Source organism: Neolamprologus multifasciatus, chromosome 10 (genome assembly GCF_963576455.1).
Source record: "Neolamprologus multifasciatus chromosome 10, fNeoMul1.2, whole genome shotgun sequence".
In the NCBI taxonomy this organism is placed as follows: Eukaryota; Metazoa; Chordata; class Actinopteri; order Cichliformes; family Cichlidae; genus Neolamprologus; species Neolamprologus multifasciatus.
This window is the reverse complement of record NC_140448.1, coordinates 8,563,620-8,574,531: the sequence shown is the minus strand read 5'-3', so window position 1 is coordinate 8,574,531 and position 10,912 is coordinate 8,563,620. Positions and strand designations below refer to the sequence as shown.

Here is a 10,912-nt window from a genome sequence, read left to right as displayed (position 1 = left end):
CAAAAAAATTATGTCTGCATGTCGCTTTTGCTTTTGCAAGCCTTACCTTTCAGTGGTAAAACAATTTGTAAACAGTATTAATTAAAAATAACATTTCTCATGCTATGTGTCCACTGGCGTAGAAGAGCAATAAGCCACTTTCACCTCTAGTGGCTTATTGCTTAATTAAATGACAAATCGGAGGATTGGTTTGCAGATTGCCTGAATTGACGTCAATTGGATTGGTTAGGTGACAGAGCCAGGCTCCGCCCCCTGTGGGCCAAGGTAGAGCATGCTGAGAGAGGGAGGAGGGAGCAGGGGGCTGAGCTGATCCCACGTGTGACGCTTTCATTCCCGGCTCAGTAATATTCTCATAGCGGGGCTTTGCATATCTCCTGCCGTATCTGTGCGTGTCTGTCACTGTTACTGTAGTCCCAGCCTATAGTTTGGAATAGATATGGAAGGAGACGGGAGTCAAGCCACATCCGGAAGCCTAAATGATTCACAACATGACCCGGGGTAAGGATATATTTCTAAATTTAATCCTTAGGTACGATTTTTTTTTCATGTTACAACATCTTGGAGAGGACTTCGACTGCCGTGCTGGATTCGTCCCCCCTCCCGCACCCCCCTCCCAACAGTACGCACTTAAACCGGGCACGGGTCTGTTTCCAGATGCAGTTTTAAAAGACCTCCGCTCCGTAGCAAAGAGTGGCCTGCCCCTTTTATGTAGCCAGAGTGTAATTACTAAGCGCGAATGTGTTTTCATAGTCTTCCTTTATCCTTTAAGGTCGCTTTTAGAAGTAGTTAGTCGTCAAAATGGCCGAACTGACATCTGGACTCACTTCTGTTGTGTTTTCCCCTTACAGTAAAATGTTTATCGGTGGCCTCAGCTGGCAAACCTCACCAGGTGAGACTGTTATTCTCTTTTACACCGTAACCAGCATTTCTTGTTGTTTTTTTTCTTTTTTCCCCCTCTGTCGCTGTGACTGAGTGCTCGCTGTAGCTGCTGGCGGCGGTGTATGTGCGAATGTGCACTGTGCAGTAGTGTACTGTATGGGATATCTCAGTAGTGTGTGCGCACGATGTTATTTTTGATCTCCGTCCATCTGAAGTCCTCTATTCGACCCCTATGCGCATCGCGGGGTATTTTTGAAATACAGTGACAACAGCATGTTCATATGTTTCTGTCAAAATGACCCGACATATTTTTCTTCTTCTTCTCTCTATTCACAGACAGCCTTAGAGACTATTTTAGTAAATTCGGAGAAATAAGAGAATGTATGGTGATGAGAGACCCCACGACAAAACGTTCAAGGTAAATACAGGGCTTTTCTTACTTTTCCCTTTCCAGTGCACATAGCGATATCGCTTTACTTTGACCGTGCTCAGTGTTTAATCCAGCGTGTATGTGTGTTTTGTGTGCCCGCGCGCCCATGTGTTCGTGTTCTCGCGCGCGAATGTCTGTGTGTATGTGTGTATGTGTCCCCGTGCGCGCGCGCCTGCGTGTGGTTTCACAGCAAGCCAGATAAGCTTAAATGCTCACTGCTGTAAAGCTGCGGCCGAATGCAATTTGACATTGACTTTGTGACTGCACCACAGTTTTTTTTTTTTTGCTGTGTGTGTCTAGTCGTCTCATATTGTAACGTAGCAAATAATGATGAACACTGTCCTCAGTTTTGTTTTTGTTTTTTTGCTTTTCCCAAAATCTGCCACAGGACAAACCGTAATCTGGATTAGAAATGTATATTTGCAGAGAAATGTTGTTGTGGGTCATAGGGATTGTTGTTCACACTGTTAATGCAGGTTTATTATTTGCAAGTTGCAGGTTAAATTTATATTTGCAAGGGATGGGGGTGTCATTTTTTAATATGTATGCAATGTTAAATTATTATTAACACGGCTGTTCTTGTCCTCTCTGTGTCTTTGTTTTGCAGAGGATTTGGGTTTGTTACATTTACAGATGCTGCCAGTGTAGATAAAGTCTTAGCTCAACAACACCACGAATTAGACTCAAAGACGGTGAGTTGATTTCATTTGTTCTTACACCAGAGTTCATTTCACGTTTTGTGTTTACGCTGCTCTGCCAACTGAGACTTTTTACTGCCTAAGTAGGGCCTTGTGGGTGGTGCGGTGGGCGAGGGGGGGGGCACTTCTTAGGTTGACAGGCTGTGTCGATCAAGGTCACGCACAGTGGCTAAATGTGTGCTGGTCTCTTCCACAGAGAGCCTGGCAATAAAATAAAACACAACTCTGGGGTGAATATTACATGTGTTCACTTTTACTTCTCTGGCTGAATGGGGCCAGACACGCCCCCTTCTTTGCTGCAGCCACATGTGGCAGTGTGCCTATATCTCATGTGGACACACAAGGGCGTGCTGTCTCAGGACTGCTGCCTTGCTGCTGTTTGATCCAGCAGATATTGTATCATATCGTGCCCGATTAGCAGATACTTTGAGTCTGAAAGGTTTGAGCCCTATATTAGAGATTAAACAAATTAAATATAAATTAATACATTTTTAAGCTGCCAGTATGTTCAAACTAATTACTGTAATGTATGATAATCAGAATACATAAATGCATTAGTGAGGTAACAATCAGTCAGGAGTATCGTGTCAAATACTTTAAGAGTGCATGTGTAGTTTTTAAAGACTTGTCTGATTTACTTAAGTAAGGTCATTAATCCAGTGCACATATACATACACTCATGCACTTAGGTTTAATGACTGCCAAGCATTCTGAAATTTGTTGAAATTCGTCACCAGAGGAATAATTAAAGATTATACGATGCGCTGGATTAGATATGGTTCAGCTGCAATTATATTTTATCGAATCCAGATATGCCAGCAATAGTTACAGTAATGGAATGGTGCATATCGAGGAAATGTACTGTGCGCGCTCCCTCGGCTGAAGCCAACTTTACACTGGGAGGAAATATTTTTTTAAGGATTGTGGAAGATAAATAGATTATACTTCAGGTAGCAGTGTATAATAATGTGCAATCTACAAGTCTGCGTAGGATAAGGCAAGTAATGTAAATGTAAGAATTCTCTGCTCATTCCTGAGCTTGAGTGTGATTGGCACAGAGCTGAGAAACCTGCTGTTTGTTGGGTGGCAGACCTTACTTTATATTCCTTCCAATTTTTTCTAAGCTGCGAAGTTTGTAATAATGTGGCTGCTCATATTATTGCTATTATTATTATTATTATGAATATTATTTTATAATCATTATTATTGTCATTATTTTTGGGGAGCTGTGAGCCTTTTTGGACAGTTTTCAGCTCATCGGTGGAGGTTTGATTCTTCAGAAGGGTTTATGGGGGGGGGGGGGGGGTTCGTTTTCTGCTAGTCTAAAAATAAGCAATTTGCCTTCATTAAAAAAGGCACATAACACACACTTGTACTTAAAATTTTGAGTGCATGTGATTTTTTTCTTCTTCAGCCTATTAGATATTTTGTGTTATGCTTTTTTTTTTAAGTTTCCGGTAATCTCTCATTCACCTCGTGCTTAGTGTTTATATGTTATGTCTTCACTGCTATCAGCTCTATTACTGTGTTATGCAAATGAGGGAGACAAGGACACTCGGTGGGGTTATGTTGTGACGTAGCAACTATAGAGCAAGGGCAAGGTTTTTTAGCATTAAAATGACCGGTAAGTCAGGCCGATGACATTGCAAAACTTGCAGAACCTCTTCAGAGGGGAATACTTAGAAGCACTTTACGGGGGCTGTTTGAAGGGTTGGAGATATAAACATACTTTGATGCAGAATCTAGAGCAGTTTGATAACTTCAAGTCTGACATTTTGAATGAGCAGCTTTGTGACAGCTTGACAGCATATATATTTACAGCAAAGGTCATGGGGGGTATGAATAAGGGAGGGGAGCACGTAAATATATATGCTTACACCTGAGAGTTGGCCTGTGCTGCGGCAGTCTATTACTGATGTCTGATAAATAGAGCAGTTGTTGCTTTAATTGCCTTGCCCAAAGGCACTTTGAGAGCAGTGCCAGCAGGAAACAGTTTAATTTCTTGTGTATTTTTAATACCGCTAACATATGTTACAATATTCATGGGATTACATTAATGACCTGTTAAAATTGCAGTCTCAATACACTTGTGTTACAGCTGATTTCTTGATTGCAAAAAAGCTCCTTTTTTTGCCCACAAGAAAAATCGGTTGGTTCTTTTTTTTTTTTCTTTTTTTTTTCGATTGTAATATTTAGACTATTTGTAGGCAGAATTTAATCCCATTATTAAAACAATGTGGGACCTCTTATGTATAATAATTGAGTTAAATGGTATTTTCTCTTGCTCTGCTAAAGTATAATAACTGTCATGCAGCAACACTAAATCTTGTTATCTGTTGCATGTCTGTGTAGCAAGTTATGGATACACTTTGTTCTTTGGCTACAGATATGCACACAAACAGTGGTGTTATGTCACACGTATTGTAGGCTTTAGATCACATTTGGCACACTTATAATTGAGATTTGAAATGCACGAGAACTGAATGGTGACATTTTAAAGTCTGACATTGAATCATCATTAAGCCTGAATAGTGGCCTGTGTGAAATCATTATGCTTTGGAAGTGAATTATTTTAGTAATTTTGGTGATGTTTTTTTTCCCCTTGATTGTTAGATAGTATACAGTAGACAGCTGACAGGAAATGAGGAGATAGACCTGGCCAGACTCGATCAGGCAGTTTTGTGATTGCATGGTCAATGTCTTAACTCTTAATCCGCTGGGCTGTAAGAGCATAAGATAATCATTTAGGGACCCCGACTATATTAAAAAAAAAAAAGCCAGTTTCGTTTTGCATACCCGCCTCTTGTTGCTGGTGGCGTTGTAGTTTTTCATCGCACCCATAAATCTGAAAATATGGATGATACTGAAAATCCTGTAATAATGGAGGTAATCAATAGCTTTAGCAAAATAAAGTGTAGCAATTGTTGTTTTGTTTGTGTTTTCTTGCTGGACATTTTTATCACTGGCTGCGTGTTTGACGGCATAATTGACAAACCAACGATTCTGCTGACTCAAATGCATGCAGACATTTATATTTCCCAGCTGCTAACGTGCTGTTGTTTACCCGTCAGTGTGCAGTAGAAGATTACAAACCTAAGGCGGCTGTCTGTATCGTCTTTCTCACCATTAGTCACTGCGCTGTATCTGCGGTGCTGTTGTATATCTTAACATTCACACTATCAAGATCGCATTGCATTAGGATCTATCATATCTCTGAGAAAGTTGCTCAGTGGCAATGGGGGAAAAATGAACCGGTCCAGCAAATATGGATGGTCTTGATGTGTTTGCAGATGTTGGGTTGATACAGGTCTCCCTCGTTTGCAGTGCCTGAACGAATCCTTAGTGGTTTGTCTGTCCTCGGTAACCTTGGAAAAAAGTGAGAATGGCTGAAGGTGCAATGACAGGAAGTTAGGTCGTATTAGCTGTGTAGTGAAAGTGTAAAGCCAAAATCATATGGATGTTTTTAGCTCTGTTATTTTAAATCTAATATTATTTCAGTATTACATCAGTGTCACAAACACAGATGGTATTTTATTTAGTCTGATGTACTTTTAGATCAACTGCAAACCCCACTTTGATTTAAACATAAAATTTCCCTAGTGTTGAGATCAGGAGTGCTATAGAATCAGTTTTACTCCCAACTAAAAGAAGACAGGCACACCAACGCTGGTTTCATATGCTTCTTTATTTGGTATTAATGTTTTCTTTTGACTGTGTGCTCTACTTTTTGTCCGGTTATGAAAACACTCTAGCCTAGAATGAATGTGAATGAGACATATGGGGAAGCAAAGCCTGGGGGCTTCAAAACACACATGCTGGTAATTCAGAACATATTTACCATTTTTCATGATGCTTTGTTCAGTTTATAAATGTACAACTCAGAGCATCTGTTGCTGAAGATGTTTCGAGTCAGGCCTGTATGAAGAAGGACATCATCAATTTTTATCTCAGACATAACAGTAGATTGATTTGAGCGATATAAATCGTTTATTCTTATGTGAAGCTGTTACAAAGGCATACATGGGTTTATTTTTTTTATGTAAGATTTGATGGTGTGATACCATGTTTGGGGTTTCTGAGCTTAATTCACTTCAACCAGTAAAACCCAATGATATGTAGTCACCCCCCCACCCCCGGAATTTATTTTTAATTTTTTTTGTCTTGGGTAAATTCAGCCTTTATAAAGTCACCCTTAGGTCAACCTATGCTTGAGGTTTAGGAGAAGCCAAAAAAAAAAAAAAACAGCCCAAGAGCAAAGGAGGAGAAAGGACAGGGAAGAGCAGCTGTTCCAGACAAATCTGAGCTTCATTCATCAGATAGGGTTAGGAAGTAAAGTCAAATCAGTGAGCTAAACTGACTCGCTCTTGTTTAAGTATAGCAGGTGCTCTATCTTCCGCGGTTAATTATGGCTGAAGGCGTTATTAGTTCTTTCTGTATCTGTTTCTGTCTCCTGTCCGCTCGTACGGGTCATCAGAGGTTTGTCAAAGCGGTAGTGTTATTTTTAGGCTACTACCAGCAAACGTGGCTAATGTTCGTAATGCTGTTGCATATTTCTAAGAGGTAAAAAAATATATATTAAAAAAAAAATATAGCCAATTTGCTTGTTGAGCATGACGGTAAAATTCTCATTACTGATTTGAGGATCATAACAAACTGCCTTTTCGTGGTGTTATTCCACGGCGAAAGTCAGCAGAGATTGACAGCACAGATATGAAACATTTATGTTGTAATTTCTTGTCTATTCTATTGCTATCACACACGCACACCTGTGGACCTGCTCACACACTTATTGAGAGAAGCTGCAAGCTTTGATAAGGCTTTTCCTTTTAGCTTAAACACCACATCATCATGCTAGCGTAGATATGTCTTAAGAGAGAGGAAGAGAGTTTACCCAGGAGCTGCATTAATATATGAAATCCTTTTGTAAGATGTGAACTTAAGATATGTGCTGTTTCTCTGCCCTGATCTCCCACAGTCGCATGCAGAAGCAGCCCTCGGAGACCCTTAAGTAAAAGACTGCGGAAGATAAAAAGATGATGGGGCAGGGTTAGTGGGGGGGATTCCTCCTGGTCTGTTCTCATTTATTACATTGACGTATCTGCTTGTATGATGTCTTGAGGAAATCTACTTTTGCTCTTTGTGAGATCATGTTGCATCATATTACAAAGGTGTATCTAAACGTAATTTGAAGAAAGGGACCTGTGAGGGTGATGCCAGGTCTCTAAGTTGAGCACATACTCAAAAGATGTTTCACTGGAGACTACTGCTATGTGAGGTACGTCACCAGTAGTGCATCTTTAGCATGACACTGTAGCCTCTTGGTTCTCATGAACTCGAGTGTGCACACTGGTTAGATGGTTACGATTCATCTGAGACACCCACATTGCTAAAGGCACATATACTCTGATTGCAGGGTCCATGGAAAATGACATCACATTAGTGCTTGCCAGTCAATTGTACATAACAGGTACTGCTGCTGTAATTGAATCAGTGCAAAAAAAAAAAGTACCTCATACTGTGCATCCTACATACAGCTAAAGATAACAGTTGTTGGCAATAATAAAAGCCCAGAACAAAAAAATACATTGTCTTTGTCTCAGAAAGAATTGAATGATATTTGACACGTATGTACATTTGTTCTGGTTCGATATAAAAAAAAGAAATTTGGATTTTGCTAAATAGGTGAGCACATTATTGTTGTTTTTCACAGTTGCATTTTGATTACAGTTTACATTTGAACACATTACACCTTCAGTTACAGTCATGTTTTCAATTACAATACAATGTTGTAGTCATATCTCCCGGACCATTCGACTGTGTTTAAAGCAGATTGTTCGTTTAGCTCCAAGTCAGATTGCTTGTGATTTTGCCATAGTAAAGAAATTTCTCAGAGGGGGGTTAATGAAGTGTTGTTGTTGGGTTTTTTTGTTGTTGTTCTGTTGCTACTGTATGATAGCCAAATAGCTAGAGCTGAGTCAGAGCTCTGGCCCTCTACCCAACAGCAACACTCTTTGCATACCCTCGACATATGTTATCTACCATCTCATGGTTTGTTCCCAGAATTCCTTTCAAGAATCAAACGAATGTACGAATATTTTTGTTGCATCCAGCTGTTGTAAAATTAAGATGACACAGTCAGAGAGATTTGTCTACAAATCATAAAGGAAAGTCATTTCTCAAACAAGAACATAGGCAAAAACAAACTAATAAATAGCTATTATTCATTTATCTTTTTACTGCTTAAAAAAACATGCAAGTTTAGAACAGACTAGAGTCAAATTACTGAAACAGGTGCACTTCTTACATTAAGTTCACTCAACCCAAGCCTGATGGTATGCGTGTTACATAAGAAAAAAATATGTTTCAGGAAGGAAGTATCAGGTGAAACTGAGACACTATAATCTCTGATACAGCTGCATTCAGTGCAAAGGGTAACTCCTGCCCAATAGGTATGAAGATGCTTCCTACATGAAAACCTAAAGCTTTAATATGTAAAGCAAAGGGAAACAATTGCCTCGTCTCCTCTTCTTGTAGTTCTAAATTTCTCAGAGGAGTTATTCGTCATAATTTGTGACCTAAAAAGGTACTGCTACATTTCACAGAAGGATTTGTTAATAAGGCCTCATTGCCCAATTTGGTTGCATTGCTCTGAGTGAGATTTAAACAATCTGCAGTAACGTTTTTCTCTGCATGTAATCATTTAAATATATATATAATTTTAAACAGACTACATGAGATTTTTCCTGCTGTGTTAAAGTGTTCTCATGCGCACGTTCAAGACCAAAGGCTTCATAGTGAATAGAAATTCTCAGCAGGACAGAAAAACAATTAGTTTATGTGGTGTGGTAAAATGAGGTTTGATATATTTTGTATAAGCTTAAAAAGTAAGATACATTACCAAGTGTAGGACTTTGGTATTCAGAGCATAATGTGTTGTCTTTGCTAAAATAGGGTGCACAAAATAATTGAGTTTGAATTGGTTATGCCTGGGGCTAAGTGCTAAGACAAATCTTTAAATGAAATTCATTACAAGCAGAGTTACCGTGCCCAGGTGTTATTGAATTCATTTCTCATTTTGACCCGATTTAGAAAGATAACAGTAATAAGTGAGACTGACAGAGAAGATGACAGTGACATTGCACATCATGGTTTTCCTTCAAACAGATTAAAATGTAGTCAGTTTCAATGGCTTAATTGATCCGTGCAGATGGTGAATTTTCATCTCGTGTTTTCTTTCCATTGTTTTCCTCGGCGTGATGAGATATCGTTTTCTTAAATAAATCCATCTGTGCCGAGAGAGTAGGAATGCATAGAATTGATATAGTAATTGTAAATATGTCAGTGTGACACGTAGCACAATATGGAACAACATGAAGAGATTCATGATTTTCTTTTTCTTTCTTTCTTTCCCCCCCCCCTCAAATTCAAATTTGCATCCAGGCGATGAGAGTTTAGGATGACATTGCTGTTTCAGACAGTTCCTCTTCACTGTAAGTGCAAGGTTGATGAGACCCCCCACCACATACCTTTATACCAGAGAAATTAATGAGGAAGATGTAGCTAATGAGATAACAAGCACAAGATGGAGAAACAGGCTGATCTGACGCATCCTCCCAGTTATTTGGCAATATCTGGAGGCGTCACCGGCCCCAGACTCTCATTTTCTTCCTGTCATATTCAATCAGCAATTCCTGCCTAAAATAAAAGCGGGCCTCTGCTGCGACCACGACCAGCGGAACATTGGTGTGGCTGGTCTCCATGCCAACTTTATTTTAACACTGGGGGTTCTTTCTTTGTTTTTGCTATACAGCATCAACAGCTAATTTGGGAGCACCAGTATTTAGGCCTAAAAAACAAAAATGGTAATTTACAGCAATTAATATGTGGTTTCCTATGGTACCTTGCTCAGTGCACTGAGTGTTGTGCCTAGAATGTGTCATTGAGCTCCATCAATTGTAGATAATTTGCCACAGTGAGTAATGAGGCCGGTGATATTGGCCAGCTCTCTTTAAATGCTTTGGTCTGCCTAGTGACAATCAAGACGGGAAACAAAGCCAGTTGCTGGACTAAACTGTGCACCTGTATCATTTATAAGGAATCAGGCTAGCTGATAGGCCAACAGTAAATTTAAACGATAAGCTGTTTTGCAGTAGGGATTAATATACTGAGTAATCAGGTTCTTTTACTGCAGTTTACAAATTAACTGGTCACTGAGATTATACAAATATGATTTAACCTTATTTTAAAAATATATCAATGTGCTCTTTGCCAGTAGTTTAGCTGAACAACATCGATTCTATGGCTATGATTCTTTCATAGCAGGCACTTCCCTATACATTGTTTTCAACTTCCGGTAGTAGCTCCTTAACGTAGACGGAGATTAAAGCAGCCACGAAGCTGCTGTGATATAAACATGACAAAGACAAAGACCTCAGGATCTCTGGAGGACAAAGAAGGGACGGCGTCCTTCATTTTCAGTGTGTGGCAGTTTTTCATAGCAGGGGGAAACCGTGGCACACTGCTGTCTTACCAATCTCTGTAGTCTGTCAGCTACCCAAAGCCATGACCTAGTCTGCCCTTTAGTGAAACGTCACCCTATCCTTAACCCGACTGTGTCAAAGATTAGGCACAGTAATGTAGCAGTACCACCGTTTTACAGAAATGGCTTCGTTCTGTGTTATTTTTACTGCTTTGCTGCGCTATTCATATTGACTTTAATTTGTAATTGTGATAACTTTGTCAGCTCTTAAAGGCGAATCTAGGTTTGAAGAGTACATGTTAATTATGAAGCTTTTTTAAATCTTAAAAAAGATGAATTATCATCATTGTTCACAAGTTCTGAGCCATTGATGAGATATTCAAGCAATTTGAAAAAGAAAGGTTTGTTCTTCCTCTTGATTTATGC

General features: G+C 39.5%; 1 protein-coding gene across 12 annotated transcripts in view; it reads left to right on the top strand.

Moving 5' to 3' along the window:
* The first annotated feature begins 273 nt into the window (after window positions 1–273).
* Window positions 274–10,912, top strand: part of msi2b (musashi RNA-binding protein 2b) — a 261,495-nt gene continuing 250,856 nt past the window's right edge. For 3 of the 12 annotated variants that reach the window (XR_014876623.1, XM_085175919.1, XM_085175921.1), the window contains exons 1-4: window positions 277–498; window positions 849–889; window positions 1,216–1,297; window positions 1,917–2,001. Coding sequence is in view for 5 of the 12 variants with exons in the window: in XM_085175919.1 (XP_085032045.1) it covers window positions 437–498; window positions 849–889; window positions 1,216–1,297; window positions 1,917–2,001 (270 nt within the window). In the remaining 7 variants the exon portion in view is untranslated. Of the gene's footprint in view, window positions 499–848; window positions 890–1,215; window positions 1,298–1,916; window positions 2,002–10,912 lie in introns of all 12 variants that reach the window. The other 9 variants (XR_014876618.1, XR_014876617.1, XR_014876620.1 and 6 more) reach the window with 6 other exon arrangements.